The sequence below is a fragment of the Crinia signifera genome, chromosome 5, assembly GCF_055691185.1.
Source record: "Crinia signifera chromosome 5, ASM5569118v1, whole genome shotgun sequence".
NCBI lineage: Eukaryota > Metazoa > Chordata > Amphibia > Anura > Myobatrachidae > Crinia > Crinia signifera.
The window spans coordinates 52,195,064-52,221,404 of NC_139221.1; the positions used below are offsets into that span (position 1 = coordinate 52,195,064).

The 26,341-nt window shown below is 44.9% G+C and overlaps 1 protein-coding gene and 1 long non-coding RNA gene across 5 annotated transcripts in view; one reads left to right on the plus strand and one right to left on the minus strand.

The window, feature by feature from the left end:
• Positions 1 to 1,937: 1,937 nt before the first annotated feature.
• Positions 1,938 to 26,341, minus strand: part of CPA6 (carboxypeptidase A6) — a 186,391-nt gene continuing 161,987 nt past the window's right edge. For 3 of the 4 annotated variants that reach the window (XM_083186227.1, XM_083186229.1, XM_083186228.1), the window contains exons 3-11: positions 24,704 to 24,828; positions 20,581 to 20,695; positions 18,348 to 18,449; positions 16,895 to 17,014; positions 16,421 to 16,531; positions 13,139 to 13,226; positions 11,727 to 11,929; positions 5,536 to 5,620; positions 1,938 to 2,261 (exon numbers count right to left, since the gene is read on the minus strand). In XM_083186227.1, the coding sequence (XP_083042353.1) occupies positions 2,074 to 2,261; positions 5,536 to 5,620; positions 11,727 to 11,929; positions 13,139 to 13,226; positions 16,421 to 16,531; positions 16,895 to 17,014; positions 18,348 to 18,449; positions 20,581 to 20,695; positions 24,704 to 24,828 (1,137 nt within the window). In that variant the 3' untranslated portion in view covers positions 1,938 to 2,073. Of the gene's footprint in view, positions 2,262 to 5,535; positions 5,621 to 8,149; positions 8,281 to 11,726; positions 11,930 to 13,138; positions 13,227 to 16,420; positions 16,532 to 16,894; positions 17,015 to 18,347; positions 18,450 to 20,580; positions 20,696 to 24,703; positions 24,829 to 26,341 lie in introns of those variants that run through there. The other variant, XM_083186230.1, reaches the window with a different exon arrangement.
• LOC146079448 (uncharacterized) lies at positions 6,000 to 18,064 on the plus strand. Its single transcript, XR_014474534.1, has 3 exons — positions 6,000 to 6,097; positions 13,381 to 13,484; positions 17,647 to 18,064. It is a non-coding gene; the product is annotated as an uncharacterized LOC146079448 (long non-coding RNA).

Consider the following 26,341-nt stretch of genomic DNA (forward strand, 5'->3'; position numbering starts at 1 on the left):
AGGCCCCCACAGAGCCTTGTTCTCAACATCATGGAGTCAGTGTGCAGTGGTGTAGCTATGTTCCACAGTGCCGGACCCTGTGGGTCACAGCACCAACAAGTAATAGAGCATAAGCTCTGCAGGTCACGGCACTGACAGGTAATAGAGTGCAAGCTCTGCAGGCCACAGCACTCACAATGAAAGGGAATAGAGCGTAAGCTCTGCGGATCACGGCACTGACAGGAAATAGAGTGCAAGCTCCGCAGCTCAAAGCATTGACAGGCAATAAAATGTCAACTCTGCAGGTCACTGCACTAACACAGGGAATAGAGTGCAAGCTCTGTGGGTCCCAGCACCGGGGAAAGGCCAGGCGCTGTGGCAGGGATGCACCTGTCACGGGTGAAGGGCAGCAGACGGGGGTGCTCGTACCTTGGGGGCGGCGATGACAGGAAATGGTGTTCTGAGGGCTTCTCCGCTGGAATCCCCGGTGATTAGGCCGCTGCGGCGCGGTGTCCCCGGTATTTTTAGGCGGAGGCTGGGCGGTGTGTATCCAGGGCGTGCGGAGCTAGGACCCGGCCTCCTCACCGACACTCAGTTCATTAAAATGCAGCAGTCGGCAGGGGGCGGGCCGGGGACCGGGATGGAAGCCGATTGGCTGTCTCTGAGCTTGAGGGGCGTGCCTACAGCCCGTGCATCAGCGATGCTCGTCATGGCGCCGCATCCCTGCCTCCGGCGCATGCCGGATTTTACCCTACTGATGCCGATCACAGCGGGCGAGCAGGGCGGGGGAGCCGGCAGCAGAGCTCTGGCGCCAGGTGACATGTCACCGCCCGGAGCTTGTGCTCCGCCGGCTCCACCGTAGCTACGCCTCTGTCAGTGTGGGATTACATGAAGAGACACAAGGATTTCCGCAAGCCTACATCCACAGAAGAACTGTTGTTAGTTCTCCAATATGAAATACTGTGTGCAAGTATACCTAGAAGAATTGATGCTGTTTTGAAGACAAAGGGTGGTCAGAACAAAATGTAATTTTAGAATGATGGGGTGTGACCTGCTGACGTGATCCCATCCACCCGCAGTGACTGCCAGCATGATCGGTGAAGGAGAACCTCTAGCGCTTTTCCAGGAACGATGAGAAGAACTGTGCACAGCAGCTACTGCCCTGGTTAGATGTTACAGCTGAAGGCTGGTGTTTCTCCTATTATTACTACCACCTTGTTTATAAGCCCACACTGAGGAAGTCATTGATATGAGTCCAATGTTTTTATGAAGATCTGGAATTTACCTTTGTTTTTTATAATATTAAAAACGTTATTACAAGCCCTCTTTATCTTGCCTTGATCCTGAGGGAACTAGGATATTATACTAAGGGAGCAGCGGTCCCACAGCTTGGAGAGTCAGTGTGAAATACTGTACCACAGGGACTCTCTGGTGGACATTGTGGATCCTAACAGATTATTTTTACTGTGTGGCTTATAGAAATCTGTAAGTGCACCTGTATAACCCATTTCCAACTCTCTCTCTCTCTATGCTGACAGTAACTACTACATACCTTCCAACTGTCCCGCTTTCGACGGGAATGTCAAATTTTTTTGGGACGTTCACGCATCCTGCCCGGGGCTGGCAGTGTCCCGTGGAACAGGGGGGGTGGGGCAGTTGGGAGTCCCCCCTGTCACCAATGAATAGACGCTGTGCCCAACTGAAACTGGGGTGTGGTCTCATGGGAGCGTCCCGAGTATAGGCCACGTCCCCTTCTCGCTAGGTCACACCCCCAAAATTTCCAGGCACTCCTCCTGCGCGCACCAGTGTCCCTGCTCCTCCCTCCTCAAAGTTAAAGGTATGCTACTGTATGAACCTTTAAGGAGATTCATTATTATTAGGTTCAGTTTCATTCCAGGAAAGTGTGGAGACTGTTCTAATTTCCTATATATATTGATATAGATTTAAATGACACATACTGAATTTGTTAACACTTTATTGTGCATATGGACAATTCCTCACTCTGAAAGACCATCTATAATGTACTGTAAGTGTAAGGTGGCATGTTCCACCCAATATGAATAACACAAATAAAACCTATACACATCTGACTGTCTAGCGGCATTTCTTCAGCAAGTGCATTGTGATATTTTTAACTGCGAGCATTGTTTCTATACAAGTTGGTCGAATAAGGCCTTCAGGTAGCATAAATCCGTAATATCCAGTGTCACGAAGTTCAAATGCAAATGCATAAGGGATCCCATTATTATAGGCCCAATCCATGGAGCTGCCTGAACTCAAATCTGAAAAAAAAAAAAAAAATCATATTCGTCAATTGCCAAGACAGTTAAAAAAAATAAAAAAAATCAGGAAAAACTCATGTCAACCCTTTTCCATGTCAATCTTTTTCACATTGCCCTTTTGACCATGTCAACATTTTGACCATGTCGACTTAATGCATGTGGACATTTTCCATGTGTCAACCTATTGCCTGCTGACCTTCAGTGGTCGGCACTGTCGAGCCAATGACCACATACCCACTACATTACATCAGTGGTGTCAAACCTCCAGCTGTTGTGGAACCACACATCCCAGAATGCCCTGCCACAGTTTTAGCAATCCCTTATATAAAATCTGTGGCAGGGCATGCTGGGACATGTAGTTCCAGAGCAGCTGGATGGCCATGAGCTTGACATCACTGCATTACATGGTTCCGGCAACGGCTGAGGATTTGATAAGCCACAAGCAGGGCTGCCGCTAAGAATTTTGGGCCCAGGACTGGTTTCTTCTGTAATCTGGGCCATCCCTGAACCAAGGAGGATGTGTGCAGTCATCAGGATGCCCGGGTTACAGAAGCTACCCCCCCCCCCCCCTCTTTCCATACACATGGGTGAGGGATTGGATATACGAGTGTGCTGTGAGTAGCGGAAGTCTGTTTCTATAGGAAGGCAAACAGTTGGGGTGAGATTTAATAGGATGAGAGATTCAGAAAGTGAGAGATTTGGTAAGAAATCTCCAGTTTATTTTAAAGCGGCAATCATTTACACTGCAAAACCAGTTCAATTTTGCAGTGTAAATGATTGCCCCTTTAAAAAAAAACTGGAAATTTCTTACCAAATCTCTCACTTTCTGTATCTCTCATCCTATTAAATCTCACCCTTGGGATCTGCTGGGGTCTGTATGAAATAATAAGGTGTATATTATAACCTGCCCTTTACACTTCATTGACAAGGTTTAAGCCCGGAGGTCACTTCCCTCCAACAAATACCCATATAAATAAAAGGTGATGGCCAATAAGCCCTATTTTCAATAGTCGGTACTCTCTATGTCATACACAAAACAGAGGGAAGAAAGTCTACAAAATAGATTAATGACTGTGAGACTCTTGATGACCATTCCTTTTGATTACATCCTACTTTCAACATTATTAGGTGAACAACATTCTCTGAAAGGTTTCTTTGTTTTTCTTATTCAACATAAAACCCACATAGATAGGATTACTTCCAGTACTTCACCTCCTCCCGTAACAGCCAGCTCCGTTGCAAGATCCCCTAGGTGCAGTATGCCCTATTTCTTCCAATGCATTTTGGATGTACATTATGTCTTTCCATCCTGAGGAAAGGTGCACATCTGAAACGCGTTGGTGTATAAGAGAGGGTGCTGCACCTAGAGGACCTTGCAAGGGAGCTGGGTGTTCTGGGAGGAGGTAAAGTGCTTGGGTAATAAGATCTGCATAACTCCTTCATGCTGCAACACCTTTTTTGTTGTATGAGTCAATAAATTGTTATCTGTGTAACACTATGAGGAGAACTCTCTTTATGAGTCTTTAGCAGTTAGAAAGAATTGGTATGAGTACCAGTTGTGACCTTTTGACAAACACACATGGTATGGACTATTGAGAACAGCGTTTGACAGCCATCCCTTTTATTCACTTTGCTGTGTGTAATCATTACTCTTATACCCCTTATACATCGTACCTCGGACCTGGGTTATTGCCGGGTTGGTGACACATAGACCCGGGTCGAGGTGCGGTGTGAAAGATTATAAGAAGCATTAAACTCGGGTCACCCTCTGTATAATGGGCAACCTGGGTTTAATATGAAAGTGCCCTACCCGGACCTGTGATTTCGATTCCATCAAATAGATTCCACTTAATCTAATCAAAGAGTCCCTGGGCCGGTAGCACACTGTCACAGGAATAATGCTGAAAGTGACTAACGCGTTTCTCCTCAACATGTAAGGCACATATTATAATCCAAAGGAAAAAACAGCAATCACAGGAATTGCAACAAACATAGTAGTGTATTAAAAATAAAAATACAAAAACTCTAGAATTTTGCAGTGTAGACAGGCTATACCTGCCTAATACACTGCAAAATTCTAAACTTTTTGTATTTTTCTTTTTAATACTTTTGGTACTTGTTTCCTAGCACGGCCACAAATCTTGGCCATCGGGGGTAATTATAGTGGCCTGCGACGCGATGCCCCCGATTTTTCCATTGAAATGCATTGAAAACAGTGAAAAATCGGGTCGGTCGCGTTGTGTGCGCCTAAAAATGCTTAAATGGTCCACCCGCGATGGCCGCGATTTCCCCATAGGGAACAATGTTAAATGCCTCAATTTACCCGCGATGACCCCGATTTCCCATAGGAAACAATGTTAAATGGGTCAATTTACCCAAATTATCATAGGGAAGAATTGTAAATGGGCCAGAAAGCCCCAAAAAAAACCCATACCAGTGAAATGTCCCCCCAAAAGTAGTTCACGCCACCCCGCGATGAACGTGAACCCGAAGCGTGGCGAGCGCAGCGAGTCCGCGAGGGGCGGCGGTACGCGTTCTCCGACCTTTTCATACCCCCACTATCCACTAGGGCGTGGAGTGAGAATAGAATAGTGTGGCGAGCGCAGCGAGCCACCGAGCCCCGCGAGGGGACGCGGATACCTTCACAGGTAAACGCGTCCCTTCGCGGGCTTCACAGGTATCCGCGTGCGCTCGCCACGCTTCGGGCTCGGTGGCTCGCTGCGCTCGCCACACTATTCTATTCTCACTCCACGCCCTAGTGGATAGTAGGGGTATGAAAAGGTCGGAGGACGCGTACCGCCGCCCCTCGCGGCCTCGCTGCGCTCGCCACGCTTCGGGTTCACGTTGATCACGTGGTGGCGTAAACTACTTTTGGGGGGACATTTCAATGTTCAGGGGTGTTTTTGGCCCATTTACCATTGTTCCTATGATAATTTGGGTAAATTGAGCCATTTCACATTGTTTCCTATGGGAAATCGTGGTCATCGCGGGTAAATTGAGGCATTTAACATTGTTCTCTATGGGGAAATCGCGGGCATCGCGTCTGGCCCATCGCACCCGATTTTTTTTGCGCATGCGATGCCCGCGATGGCCCCGATTTTACACCCGATGACCGCGATTATGATCGTTGTGGCCGTGCTAGGAAACAAGTACCATACTTTTTAATAATTCATGTGAAGCAAGTACTATAATTTAGCATGTAAGATTCATTTTAAAGCACTTTAAAAATTGATTCATAAGGCAGAACACTGTTTATTATAGCAAAAATACTCACATAAAGTAGTGGATGCTGGACCGTGTCTATACCGCACACCATAAGCAGAACTTATAGCTTGGACAGCTTTCTGTGCAGCGGATTCCTGGTTACATAGAAAATATATATATACAGTATGTATACATTAGCAAGGCAATAGGAAACATTTAACTCTTTTATATACATAATATAGTAATGTTGTTTTAATGTGAGTTTCAACAGAGACTCAACATAGGACAGCTATAAGCCTAGGCCTTGAAGACTAAATAATAGAACAGACACCAAATGTAGCGGGCATATAGTCAGTTATTATAACTAGTGTGTATCTATGTAACAGGTCATGTAAAATGACTACAGTATATATGGATTATTATAGGTATCAGCTACTATTGAAACACAAGATGATGATTGTAACAATGTGCTATCTGGTTGTCATGGTTATTGCTAACACATATTTTTTGTTGCTAGAGCCCAAACTGTTCAACTAGTGTTCGGTGTGACGTCACCATGGGGGGAGGGACTGCCGAATGCGGAACAGGAATGGTCCAGCGGCATGTGCACATGGGTGACAAACATTTATAAGGTAAGACATGCATTTACTAATTTATACCTTAATAAAGATTCATTAAAGTAACATCTATAATGTTGCCATGCATAACTGTGTAAAAGTTGTTTATTTACTGGCTGTAAAAACTATGTAAGTGCAAGGAATGCCCGTAACTGCATTAAACTCAAGAATCAGGCTCTATGAGAAGGTATCCCACCCACTTCCAAACTCCACCCCCTCAATAGACCCCACCCCCTTTAGGGGTGCTTCTATACATTTCCCAGGCTGGTTTTTCATCCCAATCCGTCCCATTCATAAATTGCAACCACACACCTCAAAAATTCCACCCTCATGCAATAGTCCATGGACAATTTATTTACTGTTTGCGTAAACTCTTATCTAATCATATACGCATCCAATGCAATAAAACACAGTCATACTTATAACAAAGAAATGAAAACCCCTCACTGAGTTGTAAAGCATGTTCTAGCAATGAGAGAGCAATATTAACCCCTTCAGTGGCAAACCCGGGAATTTTCTGGGCTGTGCCTCAGTGCCCAGTCTGGCAAGCCCGGAAAATTCTCGGGATTGCCACTGTTGCGTCTGCGGCGCCGCCTCCTCCCTCCTCCTCCCCCTCCCCTCCGGGTTTCTTATTGAAGTCCCCGGCGCCGGCTTATGACAAGCCAGCTGCCGGGGACAGGTACGAGGCGCGGGGAGCGCAGGTCCGGGCAGCCGCTGATTGACAGTTCAGCGGCGCTGCCTGGACCTGGGGAGGCAGTGGTGTTTTTTTTTAAGGGAGAGCTCCCCATAAAAAACTCGCCCAGTGGGGAGCGCTCCCAAAAAAAACCCCCACCACTGAAGGGGTTAATCTCCTTTTACTGGAGCAGTGCAGTAATGGGGGTAAATGTAGTACAGGCATACATTAGACATTCAGAAAACTGTGAAAGCTTTTAGATAGAAAATATTAAATAATTCAGACATTATCGGCAGTTTACTGCAAGGACCAATGGAGCTTGTGAATAAACAAAGGTCTCTGTGTTTATTTATATTGTTTTATCAGTTCCCTGGAATGCTTTACATATAACTAAGAATATACAGCGGGATGTATTAAGCAATTGCGGTACATCCTGCCACACATCGCACTGATACTAATCGTATACATCTGTACTAACATATGCGATTAGGACAGTTTGTGAAAAGAGCTACCGTTTGCAAAACCCCAGTGTCAAGTGAGAGGGTACCTATGGATCCCTCTCATCTCCTACGCCCGGGAGCCCCCTGCTGCAGAGACTCTTGGGCTAATCCTCCCTGCACCCGGAAGGGGAAGTACTGCTGCTAGGGAGGAGGAGGTCACTCGGTCAGGGCAGCACAGCAGAAAGCTGCCTGGACAGCATGTGAGAGGGGACAGCAGGGGGAGAGTGGGGGATGCGAAAAGAAGCCCATAGCGTTCTATCAGGTAATGCCCAAAAAAGCTAGCATTACCCTCTATGTCGGAAATGTGACAGTCCCGCGTTGATACATATGAAAATGCGGTAAAAACACAGAATATTGGGTTTTAACCACTTTTTCGTTTGATATATCCTTGCCTTAGAGAATACTGCGAGCACAAAGCAAGGGTGTGGTATAGGGTCCAGACAGTCGGGATCCCAACAGTCATTAGCCTGACGTTGGGATCCCAACTGCCCAGACTCAGACAGCATGGCGAGCGCAACAAAGCCCCTTGCGGGCTCACTGGGCTCCCCACACTGCGGGCACGGTGGCTCGCTATGCTCACCACCTATTCTATTCTCCCTTTATGGCGGTCGTGGACCCCCACGAGGGAAAATAGCAGGTGGCCGTCGGGCACCCGTCTGTCGGAGTTTTGACAGTCGGGATCCCGACGTCGGGTAAATGCCTGGACCTCGTCCGGCACCCCAAAGCAAATGCTTTGCTTATAAACACTCTGGGTTTGCACTACTACACGTGGACAGTACAACTAACAGCCCACTGGTCAATGTGCAGGTTACCCAGATTACCCAGGTGCGTATGGCATGCATGTGCTAGCCAAAATAGAGACAAAAATAGCAAAAGGATCTAATCACAATTACCTTGCAATTTGACTGACGGTGTTTCGCAGTGGAAACCTGATGTTTTCAGGGAGTGTCTGAAAAAACGCAGGCATGCCGAGGTGTTTTAAGGAAGTGTGTGTGACGTCAGCGCTGGCCTCAATCACCCTGTTTCTGTCGCAGAGTTATGGAAGGGTCAGACTTAAATTTGCATAGACTGAAAAAAATCATTCACTGGTACTTGAATTGCGTATGGATGTGCGACAGGATAGCAGATAGCGATATTTTCACAATTCACTCACAGATTTGCACAGGATGGGGTTTCTCTCTGTCTGGGCGGCAGCTAAATACTCGCAGTCATTGATAACTTTGCAGATGAGCGATCAGTTCTGAATCGGGCCCTATCTATATTATGGCAGGGCCCACAGGAATGAGGCGGCACTCCACGGATTTTAGTATAAATCAAGACTTTTATATTAAAAAAACAAACAGCATCATTGCCAACGTTTCAAGGTCACATAGGACCTTTTCATCAGGCCGTGCAATACAGTGCATGAAGAAAAAGACTAAACTTTTAGCCCTTAACCTTTATGGTTCCTTTTATTTATTCAAAACACATCGTATAGCACATTCAGTTACCAAATTCACATTTATTGAGAGGAGGTACATCCACCTTTATTGAGAGGAGGGTAGTAGAGCTCCAATACACTACAAGGATAAAGAACATCTCAAAGATAATCAGAATAAACCAAAAAATTATAAACAGTTCCCCTGATGAAGTCTCTATAGACGAAATGCGTTGGGCCACTTATCGCTTTGAAGGAATAAAACTTTATTTTGAAGATCATTTACATTCAAAGGCGCTACTCCACTATTGGGGAGTATATTGTGGTATTGTTCCCTAAACCCTCAGGGAACTTTGTGGTTAAGCTGCCTAATACCTGACGAAATATCGTATTTGCATAAGAGCGCGTATTGAAGTATTAGGAATAATATATATATCTATATATAGATATATATCTATATAGTGTCCATTTTTCAGTGAAACACTGCCATCTGTTGGCAGCAAGTTAAACTACATCTCCTAGCTTTCAAAGCATTAGCTTTGAGCGGGCCTACTAGTAATCAATATGTGTCTAATTTTGTGGGGAGGCACACAATTCTCAAAGATGCAGTTTACAAACATGGAACCATCCATGTCTAACCTCCTACCCCTTTCAGCATACCACTTAGCATTACAAACTCCTAAATCGGGACCCTCAAAAAGGGTGTGGCCTACATAGAAGGGGCGTGGCCTCTGAGGCCACTGCTGCAACACTGTCACTTTGTGGACATGCCCCCAGTCCCTCTGTCTCAATAAATATTACCCTCAGAGAAGTGACAGGCAGGGGGACTCCCAAAGCCCCCCACCCCACCCCCACCCTCAGTACACTGCCAGGCCTGGGCAGGACGTGGGAGAGTCCCAAAAATATGGGACTGTCCTGGGAAAAATCCGTAAAGTTTGGAGGTATGCTTTCAGTCAATAACGTTTTTCGCTTTTATCCTAATATACAGATGTAGAAATTAATAGTATATTCGGTACTCTTTACCTAGCACGGCGCCCACGATGTCCATCGCGGTCATCGGGTGTAAAAAATCGCGGGCATCGCATGCACTACAGTAACGGGTGCGACGCGACCGACGCGATGCCCGCGATTTCCCATAGGGATCAATGTTAAATTTTTCAATGGACGCGATTTTTCAGTTCAATGCCTCAATGCCCGCGATTTTGCCATAGGAAACAATGTTAAATGGGCCACAGAGCCCAAATAGGCACCCTTAGCAGTGAAATGTCCCCCACAATTGTTAACGACACCCCACGATCCACGCGAACCCGAAGCGTGGCGAGCGCAGCGAGCCCGCGAGGGGCGGCGGTACGCGTCCTCCGACCTTTTCATACCCCCACTATCCACGTCGGCGTGGAGTTGAGAATAGAATAGTGTGGCGAGCGCAGCGAGCCCGCGAGGGGCGGCGGTACGCGTCCTCCGACCTTTTCATACCCCCACTATCCACGTCGGCGTGGAGTTGAGAATAGAATAGTGTGGCGAGCGCAGCGAGCCACCAAGCCCGAAGCGTGGCGAGCGCAGCGTGCCCTGCGAGGGGACGCGGATACCTTCACAGGTAAACGCGGCCCTACGCGGGCTTCACAGGTATCCGCGTCCGCTCGCCACGCTTCGGGCTCGGTGGCTCGCTGCGCTCGGCACACTATTCTATTCTCAACTCCACGCCGACGTGGATAGTGGGGGTATGAAAAGGTCGGAGGACGCGTACCGCCGCCCCTCGCGGGCTCACTGCGCTCGCCAAGCTTCGGGTTCGCGTGGATCGTGGGGTGTCGTTAACAATTGTGGGGGACATTTCACTGCTAAGGGTGCCTATTTGGGCTCTGTGGCCCATTTAACATTGTTTCCTATGGCAAAATCGCGGGCATTGAGGCATTGAACTGAAAAATCGGGTCCAGTGAAAAATTTAACATTGATCCCTATGGGAAATCGCGGGCATTGCGTCGGTCGCGTCGCACCCGTTACTTTAGTGCATGCGATGGACGCGATGCCCGCGATGGGCGCCGTCCTAGGTAAAGAGTACCGTATATTCACATCATCTCAATCTGCCATTCATACAACATTTGGCGATTTATTGAAAAATATTGAAGTGCATTGTCATGGTTTCCAAAGCATTCATTTTTTTTCTTTTTAACATATAGTACTTCCATTTACCACCAGATGTAATTTTGCATTAATCTATCTGCACATGCACTGGGTACCATGGGCTGCTCATATGAATGGGAGAACTCTCTGTACAATACCTGCACATATATAAATAAATAAATAAAACCTTCACTACATAAATAAGGACATGATTAAATTCATGGGTGTATTTCTAATTGGTGCAGGTTGTGTGGTGCACATGGACCTCTATGTCCAGGAGGGCCCTATACCACACATCCTGCACTCAGACCATACTCTGTGGGCAGGTGGGTCCCTTCTCCTCAGTGGTGCCATCTTTCCTGTGATATATTTGTAAAGAGGCTACCGCACAATTAAGGCAAAGCAGTGTTCCAGATCCTATGCTCTCTTGTTTGCATGATCCATTTCCCCAATATAAATGGGAAGATGTCACCACGGAGGAATAGAGTCCTGCTTGCCAGCACATGGTTAGATGCAGTGGGGCTTAGAAATGTAATATGCCCCTGATCATATCCTTAATACTAAAGGGAACTCAGTACAACAAGCACTGAAAAATATTTGGGTTCTTTTTGGCAGCATAGAACTGTGAGTATTGAGTAAAAGGTAAAAACTGAGACCCTGAAGTGTGTTTTACTACATGCACATGTCACATCTGGGGTGCAGTATGCAGAACATTCGTAAACTTTACAGTTAAAGTTTACAGTTTACATAGTTTGCAGCTGGAGTAACTCCCAACGTTTTGCCTATACTTCACAACATCCAATCAGGATCCAGTGCTAATTGTGCAGCTATTCTATTGGTCATTTACCAAATACATCTTATGGCCACTAATTTAAATGTTCTAGATACATGTTGGCACATGACACAGTAATAATCAGCTATACCACTCAGACTCACCACACACTTGTAGTTTGGAATGGCACCATACTGGTAGGAGAAGGGATACAGCAACATCTGAGCGTAGGCATGGAATGATATGTAGATTTTCATCCGTTTTCTCCTTTTCTGAATAAATTGAGCAACTGCCTTCACTTCTGGCTCAGACTCCGCATACGGTCCACAGTAGGTGCTGTCACAAGGATTAAAAGATGCACCTTCCTCTAAAGCACGGGGGAAGATGTATTTCAATTTTTCTTTAGGTGAGATAAGCATTCCAGTATTACACATGTGCATTAAAATACGTTCTACTATGGGCCATATGCGGCTGGTGAGGGGGTTAAATGGCGGGGATCGCCGAAAACAAGCGACCCTCGCACTGGCCGCTCACCCTATTGAAGGCGCCGGGGAAATCCTCACCGTGGGCCTTATTCTGATCTGAGCTCAGTACAAATTTGTTCTTAAAATGGGCAAAACCATGTGCACTGCAGGTGGAGCAGATGTAACCTGTGCAAAGAGAATTAAATTTGGGTGGGGTGTGCTGAAACTGAAATCTAAATTGCAGTGTAAAAATAATGCAGCCAGTATTTACCCTGCACAGAAACAAAATAACTCACCCAAACCTAACTCTCTCTATAAATGTTACATCTGCCCCACCTGTAGTGCACATGGTTTTGCCCATTTTAAGAACAAATTTGTACTGAGCTCAGATCAGAATAAGGCCCCGTCAGAGGACAGCAAGGATTCCTGCAAACAGTGAGGCTCACGGCTAATGCAGGGAGCCCGCTCCATTTAGCCGCAAGCCCGCTGTTTTAGCATCCGCACGCGCCGTTTCCCCGTCGCTGCAAAAACCTAGCAAGGGGGAAATGGCGTGTGCAGGGGGGTCAGTTGAATACTGCCGTGCATGCTGTGACAGTGAGCAATCAGCACTGCTCGCGGTCACAGCTCGTAAAAAAATGGAATATTCCCATATACATAGCTCAAAAGCCACCCAGTGTATACGGGAAAGCAATGCGCACTCCTGCATCATCGACTGGCAGCCACCAGTGATGGGGGGCAGCTTTCCATAGCATCCTACTATCGAAAGTTATCCACCCCCTGTGAAAAATAGCTGTCCAGAACGGTCTTCTGTATGGGGCAGCCATTTTCTCTTTTTATTAGCAGCTGGAGCCGGGAACCCGACAGATCTGCGCGTCTGGGTTAGAGGCGGCGGCTGCAACGGGGTAAGGAGGGGGGGGGGGTGTTAACTTCTCGTGGGGGGGGGGGCGGGAGGACCCGGGACCCGTCAGAAGTCCACACCTTTGTGGGGGCTGCGGGACTATAGTTACGCCACTGATTATATTATAGATTACATCAGAGTTCTGTGTAAAAGGAATATCACAGAGAATGACTCCAATGTTTGATCCATAAAACTCTGACACTCTTGTACTTACCACAAAAGTTTACTTTCCAGTTTCTGTTAGCATCCACGCCATAGCAGTTAAGTCTCATTTTAGATCTTGTTTTTCTCCAAAAACGATCCTAAATAGAGAAAAAAAATTCAAAAATGTATAAAAATAAAAAATGACACTAAAAACTGTGAGAAACACTTGCTAAGCAATAATAGTAATAATAATAATAATAATAATAATAATAATACTGTATAATAATACCTTTTTAAATGTAACAAACAAAGGATTGGATGTTCCCTCCACCGGCGCCCTTAAAGGATCAGAGTACGTACGTCCCTAGATAGACAGGAACGGTCCTCTTCTCCAAATTTTGAATGGATATATACAGGTAAGCATAACCATACGTTCCTCCTGCCCATACAGTGTTTCCTCTTCTCCAAAAATAACTGTCTATTGGATAGACAGATCCTCTGATCTCCACAGTGTTCAACTCACTCGCGATGAACTCCCAGACAGATAATGATAGGAAGAAAAGGGGGCAAGGACATTATCTGTCTGGGAGTTCATCGGGAGTGAGTTGAACACTGTGGAGATCAGAGGATCTTTCATTTCACTATCCAATAGACAAGAATTAGCGATGGAAAATGTGCATGGATCGTCAACGTAATCCTATCACAGTTTGACTGACAGGAAGCTGGCGCTTAGGGGTGGTAACATATCATTTTCTGGGTGTGTCAGAAAAATACACAGGCGTGCCCAAACGTTTTTTAGGAGGGTCTGCGACATCAGTGATGACCCAGTGGAAGCCTCAGAGCTACTCAGATTTGCACAGATAGCCTTTTGATAGTTCTGAAATTGCTAGCGATTAGCAGGGATGACAAGCGAAGAGTTAAAAAAAACAACTTTATATTAGCCATACACCTTGCCAGTTTCTCCATAACTTTGACTTTATTGACGCTTATATGACAATAGGAGGTCACACACCTGCAGGTGTGACCAGATGCACTGACAGGTTGGCCAGGCCTCCGTAAAATGGAGAGGGCGTGGCTACCAGGAGGGACTGTGGCTACTGGGGGCATGGTAACTCCCCGTGAGAAAAAATGACCTAACTTGTGCGGGTGGGTGCTGGTGGGGATGTGGGTGTGATCGCACAACTGCACAGGAAGGGCACACCACTGCGGCTGCCTCTCTCTACTCTCTCTTCCCAGCACTGAGCAGCATGTGCTAGGCTGGGGAGAGAAGCTGTGCTGTCATCTCTCTCCCCACTACCAATCTCTCTGCTATGGGGGAGGGGGAGCAGGACCCGGTAAAAATAGCATACCAACGTTTCGGGGCATAAGGTACCCCTTTGTCAAGGTGAACAGTGCAGTAACGTAAGCATGGCACAAACCCTCAAAAGAGAAAGGGTTCGGAAGTAGACTCCCCAGTAGTAATTACTGTACCAGTACTACCATATCATATATATATATATATATATATATATATATATATATATATATATATAAGAAAGGGTTTTTGACTCTGAGTTGCGCTGGGTTGTGTGTGCAGCACCACCAAAATTCCTCCTGTTAGTGAGGAACGGTGTAGTAATCAGGGAAGTGGGGGGTGATTGGGGTGCGCTACCTAGTATAGAGACTGTACCTCCCAAAAAAACATTACAATTTCAAAACAGAATACACATTTCTGAAATAGTGTTCTTGTATTTGAGGATGTTCCCAATGAATAAGCTCAGTCCATCTCTGGGTAAATAGTTCTTTTATTGGTGAAGAAACCCGACGCGTTTCGTCTCTAAGACTTCATCAGGGGTAAGAACCAATGGGTGAGTGGATTTTGTGTGGCTGGTCCTATTTGAAGTTTCTGCTGATCACAGCTGATGCAAATAAAATAAATATCAGGACGCTCTCTCTGCAGTATCCTCCTCGCTCTGCATTCAAAATGAGAAACATTTCTCATTCTCATTTTGAATGCAGAGCGAGGAGGATACTGCAGAGAGAGCGTCCTGATATTTATTTTATTTGCATCAGCTGTGATCAGCAGAAACTTCAAATAGGACCAGCCACACAAAATCCACTCACCCATTGGTTCTTACCCCTGATGAAGTCTTAGAGACGAAACGCGTCGGGTTTCTTCACCAATAAAAGAACTATTTACCCAGAGATGGACTGAGCTTATTCATTGGGAACATCCTCAAATACAAGAACACTATTTCAGAAATGTGTATTCTGTTTTGAAATTGTAATGTTTTTTTGGGAGGTACAGTCTCTATACTAGGTAGCGCACCCCAATCACCCCCCACTTCCCTGATAGATAGATATATATATATATATATATATATATATATATATGTCTAGTGTTCGTGAGTCTCTGAAACACTGCCATCTGCTGACAAAGAGTTAAACTACATCTCTTTCTCACACATGCACAAACACAGAAGGTAGCAGACTAGCTTTCAAAGTCTTTTCTTCGACCGGGAATTACTCGTCCTGTTACACACGTGCTAATTATGCAAGTTATACCTCGGCAACTGTACTGTAAGTATGGGATTTGCAGAAATAATTAAAACAGAATAGAAGACAAGTCCTATGATAATACATTTTAGAAGAATTGACCTCATTCGGAGATTTAATGAGGATAGATGGCAATAATTCCTGGGGTTGGTAATTGGCATAGTGACAACCCCAGTTAGAATTAATGAGTGATAATTGGTTTCAACGAATACACATACAGAGCGAATAAATGAAATGGGATGACGAGAGCTAAAAATACATCAGTCATTTCCATGCTGATAGGGGTTACATCCTTGTGTCACCTGGCGCAGTCCTGTTCCAGGCATTGTCAGAAATCACAATTCATTAAGCTGATACACAGTGGATGAGCACAGCACAATGTCAGGTATATGGTAGGAGACTCCTCTCATACTAATTATTTTTTTGTGTTTGGCATCACTTCCATTTATTTAGAATGACAGTTCAAAATGATTTTGTGCCATCCTTTGAACACCTACAACTGTAATGCATTTAGAATTAGTGAGGGCTGTTTAGGCATGGAACAATAAAAGAGTGTTTGATTGTTGTGATGGTTTGAAATTAGAACTGTTGCTAGGCAGAGCAACCTCTTAAAGGGGTTGGTACTTAGGTCAGGGTAGCCTATCAGGAGCTAAGTGGGAGGGTAGATTTAAATGGGTATTTAAGATCAATTTGCATATCTGCACTTCCTTTAATGATCCCGGAAACCCACCCTCCGTCCCTCTTTTCTTGATTGAATCTCGATTTTGCCTAAATATTCAAATTTAATATTTCATTTCATTGTCAGTGAAATACTTACATGGGTCCAGCTGTACCTATATCCATCCACATTAAACACGGGCATTACATAGACATAGAATTGGTCTAGAATTTTTTTCATAACTGGATCGCTTTTATATGTGTTAATGGCCTATGAAGGGAGAGAGACGTTAATTACCAGCAAATTACACATTTATAAGTGGACTTTTTTAAAAACAAAAATAAAACATATGTCGACATGGACACCATATCAGTGGGCTTCGGGTACACTATTATATTCTCCCCGTACAGTATGTCCACATAGATAGTCTCCTGGGGGTCTAGAAGTTATTTATAGTCATAATATATTTATATTCGTATGCTCGCAGCATATTGAACAGGTCAGCGCCACCTGCTGCCCCACCGAAGTAGAACAGATATTGGTCACAGGGCGCATTTCTGTTACAGCAAAACTCCACAGACATCACACAATGCCCCGTATGTATTGCACATTATGTAGTGCTACTTATGTTACCTCTTTTACAAACCACTGGCAAAATGCAGGTCCAATCCATTCTCTCGCATGGATACCACAATCCATCCATATTTCTCTCTTAGACGACTTCTTGGACGATGAGATCTTTGTTGTCCCCACCTTTAAAAGCAGACTCTTATTTTAGAATGAATATTGACGTAATACCAGCAGCAGAGGAAAGGGACATGACATTATCGGGGACATTTACTAAGATGTGTATTCTACATCACATGTGATGGTGCAATGGGCAACCAATCAGAATCTACTACTTATTTATTTAGCACCCTCTAGAATATAGTAGACAGGATCTGATTGGTTGCCATAGCAACATCACATGTGAAGCAGAATACACATCTTAGTAAATTTCCCCCATAAGTATAAAAACTAGCTGTTGTACTTCTCTCGCTCTCGGTCTGTAATCTCATTCTTCCCTCACAATGGGTCAGATGTAATAGGCTTCAAAAAAATTATAAAGTAGAGAGTGATAATCTACCAGCCAGCTCCTATCTGTAATTTTCCAAACACAGGTCATACCATGGCAGTTAGGAGCTGCTTGGGCTGATACTTTATCACTCTTTATCATTTCGTGCTGTCCCTCTTTCCCGATCTAAAAAGTTGGGAGGTATGATATACTATAACATATAAAGTTGTCAAAAGTACAATCCAAATCTGCCGTCAGAGAGCTACAAGGCAATAGTAGTCTTTAACAAATAAAATCAAACATCTTTGTATTTTTTGTTATTACATTGCAGACATGCCAGACAATCCTGCATTTGTCGCCATACCTGTACTGTATCTCGGCTGATACTGATGGAGAGATTACAGCCGCACAGAATTATTAGCATTCACCGGAACATTGAGCAGCGCATACAGGAAATTATACTCTCACATCCGTGAACCCCGCAGGAGTGACAGCTGCTGGGTCCAAGATGACCCAGATTAGCTTTAAGTTTTAAAAAGTGAAATGAGAACTGTTTGTTTCTGTACTACCTGGAGATGACATCAGCTACGTAGGGAAAAAATACATATAGCAGAGAAAAAAGCAACTTCACTTCTGGTTCCTGTTCTTTTATTCTGAAGGATGCAGAGGTAGCGCCGGAATCTGAAGTGGATTGGACTTTGGATTACTCTAGAATCTCAAATAAAACAGCTTTTTCAAACACTGCACCTCAGGATCATTATGTGGAATTACTTTTCTTCTCCCATATGTGCCCGCACTACTTGATGTTGGGATGCCGGAGCCAGTCTCCCGGCGAAAGTTGGGATGTCAGCACAGCATTGGTATAGTGAACTACCAGGATACTGAACCCCTCCCCTTTGATCTTACTGAGATTCCAAGGAAAGTGACATGTGTGAGTAATGAATATAGTCAGAGTTTGGGTAAAATGTATTTTCATGAAACCCACTGTATACAGTAATTGTGGCCTTACGCTTGAGTTGACAGTTGTATTACCTTAAGCACATACAATGGTCTTCCTTCATATGACGTTCCCACCGAAAACATGTCAACGAGATTAGAATGTGTGCTGTTCATATGATGCATCCACTTCACAATCTGAAACAGAGATACAGCACTGCAGTTCACATAGGGACAGCCGCCAGATAAAATACTGTTCCATGAGAATAGGGCCATTGTAAGTGTTACAGATACTGTACATTTCCAACCAAGTGGTTACAGTATGTGTAAAACTTCCTCAGGTTTGTCTACAAATCCCAGCATGCCTTGCCACAGTTTTGCTATAAGGGAGTGTTAAAACTGTGGCAAGGCATGCTGGGATTTGTAGTTTCACAACATCTGGAGGGCCGCAGTTTGAAGACCCATGGGTTATAGTATAAAAACAAACAAAAACTTTGTGTGTTTTTTTTTTAGCCCTGAAGGTTACAGGACAGTTTGTCCCAGGCTCCTGTTAAGCGGCTTTCAGACTTTAGAGCAGCACATAGCAGAGTCTGAGGGGCAGATTTATTAAGCTCGGTGAAGTGATAAAGTGACTGTTTTTTATCGCCGGCCAATTAGCTCCTAAGTATGAAGTTACAGGCTTGGTTTGAAAAATGACAGGTAGGAGCTGATTGGCCGGTGATAAAAACCAGACACTTTATCACTTCACCGAGCTTAATAAATCTAAACTCAGTTCTGTACTCCTGGTTAGAAACAGGGTTGTTGACCCGTGACTTCGTCCTGGGTTGTTTCTTTCACACTTGCAGAAATCCCAGGTTGATGCGCATTCAAGTGCAAAAATCAGGGATAAAGCTGCATAAAGGGGTAATAGAGACTTTAGTGCCTTGTCGACAGGGTAGTCATGTGGAGACACCGGGCCTAGACCTACACGCAGCACAAACAGGTTCTTCACAAGGGTGTGACTAATTAATAAGTAGTGCATTTGGAAGATGCTTGTCTAGTCTGTTCGGTGTTGGAGTCAGTATGACCCATGCTGGAAAAGCTGGCTGGTAACTAGGTAGGTGACCAGTATGTAACCAGTGACAGGGTTGCGGGAATGTTTCGCTAATGTGACTGCTGAAACCACCATTAATACTGTTTTATGCCACCCTGACAATTTGTGACAGCAAACTTGCACGAGGCCCAAGCTAGGTACAGATCTGAATATGGTGTCCAATGTGAGTGATTAAAGGCACATACACACTAGAAGATCAACGCCGCCGCTGATATTGGCGGCGGTGGGGACCCAGCAGGGGGGCAGGCATCAACAAGTGCAAACACATTTGGTGATGCCGCATGCGAGGGGGGGGGGGGGGGTTGGGGTGCGACGGCAGGGGGAGCGACGATCCTGCTGAGGCTGCAGCATGACCTTCTTTAAATAAGTCTCCTTCGCCTGAACATGTTGGGGTGAGGGAGTAGGTCGTTAACGACACGCGGGAGCACGCATCGGTAATTATATACATAGAAACATAGCATTTGACGGCAGATAAGAACTAATTGGCCCATCTAGTCTGCCCCCTTGTTTAAACATTGTACACCCTAAGCGATATCGTTCACAATATCGCTCAGAAAACATCAGAGTTCGCAACCATTCAGGTGAAGGCCCTCAACACGCCCATAATGTGTCTCTGACACAGACCATGTCTATGCCTCCACATAACAACCTCCCAGTCACCACTAAGAAACACCCAATACATTCCCTATGCCTTGTTGTTGCATCCACACCATGGGAACCATACATTGGGCAGGTTTATAGGGATTATTTTGCATTGCATGATAACCAACACAACTTCAGAAATATTATACTGTTTCTCTTTCACATTGATCAAATAATCCGGGTTGACGTGCCTTGTGAAAGGGCCTTTTCTAATTACCTGGGTCCAGCAACCCGGCATTCCGACCCAGGTAACAAGAAGGCATAATCCCGGGTTGAACCTGGGTTTCTGTGCAGTGTGAATGGGTTGAGTGACCCGGGTCCTGTTCACACTATAGGGAGGAGGCAGCGTCAGGTCCAAGTGCTGCCTCCTCCCCCACCCCGATGAGGTGCTGCCAACTCTGCCCCCCCCCCCCCCACCTTTCTGCCATCATCGACCGGGCTTAATGCCGGGTCACTGTGGGGGACTATCATCAGAACTGTCAGGTCGCTCCTGGGACAGATCCATGTCCAAATCCCTGGTGCGAAAGGGGTATTATATATTACATGATATGTTTTCCATGTCCAATTGTCTGCCATGTTGATCTGCGAGCGTACCTCTTCCAGGGTATGGTAATCTTCATAATCATACTTTGAAATTGACCTACGGTTCCTTCTTGATGTAGACACGCGCTGTTTTTCAATCACCTTCTGCAAATTATTTACAATGATTCTAAAAAAAAAAACAAAGCAAAACTTACTGGATACAGCGTCATCAGAACTGCGCTAATGCTCATGCACTACTATTAGCCATTCACATTATTGTTCAATAAACCTGAGCATATAAATTAATGCAAGCTTGGTAGAAAAAACACTTTACTGTGTACAGTATCTGCTCGCATCTGGTTTATTTACCATCACAACATTTCTTATTGTTCTGATACATTTAAGTTTTACTACAGGCTTTGTATGTACTGTATTTGTTTTTTTTTCCCGGTGTTGTGTTTTTTGTAATTTTTTTGTCTACAAAATACTTTTGCATCACAGTTGCACAATGTAGTGGTAAATGTAGAATACAGTACATCTGAGACAATGGGGCGGATGTATTAAGCCTGGTAAAGTGATAGAGTGGTTATAAAGTGGAAGGTGATAATACACAGGCCAATGAACTCCTAACTGGCATTTTTCAAATAAAGCAGATTGGCTGATGCTTTATCACCTTCTACGGATTTACTCTGATTTAAGGCCCGTACACACACATCGATTTGCTTTTGATTCAATGTTAGATTCGATTTTCTATTAGATCTGGCATGAGATCTTCCCATTCGATTTGGCATTAGATCTGTACTTTTGCATTAGATACCGAATTCGATATCGAATTCCATATACATTCATGGTACATTGTACACATTCGATTTCCTTGGCTGCACAGTAGATTTTTCTGTTAGATTTTGTGAAAACGGGGGCGCGCATCAAATCGAATGCACATCGAAAGTGACACAAAAACCATTCGATTTAGTTTAGGATTCGATTTGATTTTGCTTCTATAAGCAAAATCGTATCAAAAATCAGGAAAAAAAATCGATACATATGTACAGGGCTTTACTCTGATTTCAAAGCAGGATCTTATAAGATCCTGCTTTGAAATCAGAGTAAAGGTGCCCATACACGTTACAATTATTGTATCCAATATTGGATACAATATCGCATCTCATCGCATCTCGGTTTTGCGATATTGGATACAATAATTGTAACGTGTATGGGCACCTTAAATCAGAGTAAATCAGAACCTGCACATCTCTAGTTATAAAGTAGAAGGTGAATAAGCTTCAACCGATCTGCTTTATTTGAAAAATGTCAGTTATTGGCCTGTGTGTTATCACCTTCCACTTTATCACAGCTTTATCACCACTTTATCACTTTACCTGGCTTAATACAATCGGTTTATTAATGAGCATTGAAGGCAAAAGGCAAAGAACAATCTAAATATTTTTCAGTTTTACTGATCTCTCCACTGCAGTGATTACTAGATAGGCATTAATGGTTCTTTATTAGAATTTATTCAGTTAGTTAGTGGTTACTAGTGGTAAACAGCAGAATCTGACTGTTACATAGGAGTGTGACATTGTGAACCAATGCATGTTGCCTATTTATAAGCCATGGCATCAAACTATGAGGTTAACTGACAGGGTGCTGTCACCGATGGCTGGTGGTGGTGGTGGGGGGGGGAGAATGCAGCAGGGGGGGGGGGGGGGGGGGGGCTGGATCAGGGGTAGAAGGCTGCATGGGCGTTGTTAATGACCCACTACCCTCCTCCGTGTGTATATAGTAAATTGATAACGACCTACGTGAGTATCAGCTGTCGGGCAGAGCATACATGCTGAGCGATATAATGAACGATATTGCTCAGAAGTGCCACAATTAGTGATATCGCTCATTATAATGCCCTAGTGTGTATGGGGCTTTGCATGTTCTCAACCTGAATTAGAAATGAATCTCAAGGGATGAATTTAAATACCATTGTCTAGCCTAATGTGTGTGATGTAGCCTAAATCAATATATTTAGTTGCAAAACAATATATACTGCCGAATATGGGGGTTATACAGACCTGATTGTCACTGTTTCATTTTGCAGAGACCTGCCACCAGATATTCACCCCGATAGGGAGCGTAAACCTGTCCTCACCATCAAATGATTTTTGGCAGTCTGTGTGTGTAACCCTGACCCTTCCACAAGTCTATGATACATACTGTACAGGCTGTTTGGGGCCAGAGCTGACGTCACACGCCCTCCCTGAAAACGCCTGGGTACGCCTGCGTTTTCCTGACACGCTCAGAGAATGAAAGGTCACCACTCACAAACGCCGGCTACCTTCCAGCAGATCCATAATTGATCGCAGAGTGGAGTTGCACAGCAGCGAACATCTCTGAATAACCCCCTTTGTTTTTCATTTGTTCCTAATAAATGTATTTTGGTGATTTGTGATCTCTTCTGGCACAGCGGTGGCACTGACCAGCTGGACATTAGCGACACAAAGACTTTAATGCGGGGTACACACCAGGACGATATGGCCCAAAACGAGCCAATTTAGATACAATCTCGACCGATTGTATGTATATCGGCCGTGTTTTGGGCCATTTTGCTGCAAATCCCGATCCGATGCGCGGCCCCGCGGGTCGGATGGTCTTTTCTGAGATCCTACCTGCTGCAGGTAGGATCTCAGAAACGACCATTGTGGTGGGTGGGGGTCGCGATCGGACGCGATCACATTAGGGGCATTTTCGCGGTGGGTCGGCGGCGCCGCCAGCTCGTGAGCGGGTCGTACGTTCCTGTGACGACCTGCTCACGAGCACCATCGTCCTGGTGTGTACCGGGCATTAGAAATATGGAATAATAATGCATCACACGGCAATGGAAGAACCCACATCTAAAGCATGCAGGATAGATGTTTGGATACACATTGTAGAGTCGACATGAATTTTTTGGAGGCTTATTATTATGATCATTAGCTCATGCATGGGTGTACCTTATCAATAAGTCCTAAATAACTGGTATACACTCGCACATTGCCATATAACAGACAGTGCTTCTTACTAGCTCATGCATGGGTGTACCTTATCAATAAATCCTAAATAACTGGTATACACTCGCACATTGCCATATAACAGACAGTGCTTCTTACTAGCTCATGCATGGGTGTACCTTATCAATAAATCCTAAATAACTGGTATACACTCGCACATTGCCATATAACAGACAGTGCTTCTTACTAGCTCATGCATGGGTGTACCTTATCAATAAATCCTAAATAACTGGTATACACTCGCACATTGCCATATAACAGACAGTGCTTCTTACTAGCTCATGCATGGGTGTACCTTATCAATAAATCCTAAATAACTGGTATACACTCGCACATTGCCATATAACAGACAGTGCTTCTTACTAGCTCATGCATGGGTGTACCTTATCAATAAATCCTAAATAACTGGTATACACTCGCACATTGCCATATAACAGACAGTGCTTCCTACTAGCTCATGCATGGGTGTATCTTATCAATAAATCCTAAATAACTGGTATACACTCGCACATTGCCATATAACAGACAGTGCTTCTTACTAGCTCATCCATGGGTGTACCTTATCAATAAATCCTAAATAACTGGTTATACACTCGCACATTGCCATATAACAGACGGTGCTTCTTACTAGCTCATGCATGGGTGTACCTTATCAATAAATCCTAAATAACTGGTTATACACTCGCACATTGCCATATAACAGACGGTGCTTCTTACTAGCTCATGCATGGGTGTACCTTATCAATAGATCCTAAATAACTGGTATACACTCGCACATTGCCATATAACAGACGGTGCTTCTTACTAGCTCATGCATGGGTGTACCTTATCAATAAATCCTAAATAACTGGTATACACTCGCACATTGCCATATAACAGACAGTGCTTCTTACTAGCTCATGCATGGGTGTACCTTATCAATAAATCCTAAATAACTGGTATACACTCGCACATTGCCATATAACAGACGGTGCTCCTTACTAGCTCATGCATGGGTGTACCTTATCAATAAATCCTAAATAACTGGTATACACTCGCACATTGCCATATAACAGACAGTGCTTCTTACTAGCTCATGCATGGGTGTACCTTATCAATAAATCCTAAATAACTGGTATACACTCGCACATTGCCATATAACAGACGGTGCTTCTTACTTGTGCTGAATGTTGGCATGACGCAGGTAGGAGAGCAGGGCTTCAGTGCTGATGTTTGACGTGTGCACATCGGTTACGGTGTTTTTCCAGATGTTGCTAATGCTGCTGGGCTGCCATAGATCCACCTGCAGTGCAGGAACTAACCTGTAAACCATATCCATGTAATGTACACACTGACACAGATGCACCATGTGTTTAATATTACTGCAGCCTTACAGGCCCAATACAACAAGCTCCCTAATACAAAGAGTATACTGCACTATTGCAAGGAATCAATATCGTTAGCTTATACTGGAGTGGCCCAAATTCAGGGGATGAGTAGACCGGTGGAAAGGTTCCTATAGAAACCATATTGGTTGCTATGGGCAACCTCTTCCCTAGTCAACGACTCTACTCTTTTGGAAACTTTGATGTATGGTTATTTTTTTTAGCAAAATATAATCTTCACATTATGGGAGTGATTCGCACCGCGGATTGGCACGCAAGGCATGCGAATGTTTTACATGAGTGACTCTCAGACCCCTTAAGGGCCCTACATACGCAGAGATTTGTGCCAGAGATTCATTACGGGAGATTCAGCATGGGAGATTTTAAATCTGTCACAACTGTCACAGAAAGTGATGTAAAAAACTGCACTTCATAAAAAAAATGTTATATGGTATAGACAGTAATGTCCTAAATAAATAAACGTTGGTGGCAAAGTGCCCCCCCTCACCCCAAACAAATAAACATTGGTGGCATAGTGCCCCCCCTCACCCCAAACAAATAAACATTGGTGGCATAGTGTCCCCCCCCCTCACCCCAAACAAATAAACATTGGTGGCATAGTGCCCCCCCCCCCTCACCCCAAACAAACAAACATTGGTGGCATAGTGTCCCCCCCCCTCCCCCAACCAAATAAACATTGGTGGCTAGTGGCACCCCCAAAAAAAGGTTTAACCATTGGTGGCTAGTGGCAACCCCCCCCCCCCCCCCCCTGTCCAGCAAACTGTTAATCGTTGTTGGCACTAGGGGACAAAAGAAATACTTACCCAGTCCGGAGTCCAGCGTCACATCTTCTCACTCCTGACTGAAGAGGGTGCGTCGCGGCGGACAGGAGGCAGCGTCAGAGGGTACTCACTTCAGGTAAGCATCGGCGGGGCTCCTGGGCAGCGGCGGCAGGTTTGATGGCGGCGTTCGACGTGGTTCTGCGGCATCTTCATCTCAGAAAAGCCCTGCTCATCTTCCCTTGGCCACACATGCGGGAGATGAGCAGGAGCTTTCTGAGCGACTGCTCTGAAATGTCCGGCGGGTCCGTTCTGAATCTTTGGCAGATTCAGAACAGCGGGTGCGCGCATGTAAACCACTGTGCGGGCCATACACACCGCGATTTACGATTTTCTGAGTGATTTGTTAAAATTGCTCAGAAAATGCCTGAATATGGCGCTGTGTGTGGGGCCCATTATATATGCGTGCACATTCGGGAGGAACTGGGCAGGCAGCTGACTTCCGGTGACGTCAGCTGCCCACTCCCAGCACCAACGTCACCTGGCGATATCCATGGGAACGCCCATGAAACGCTGGGTGTTTCCATGGGCGAGTATCCCGGCCCGCCACCCCACGAACAAACCCCCGCGCCCCCACAATGTTGGGGGCGTG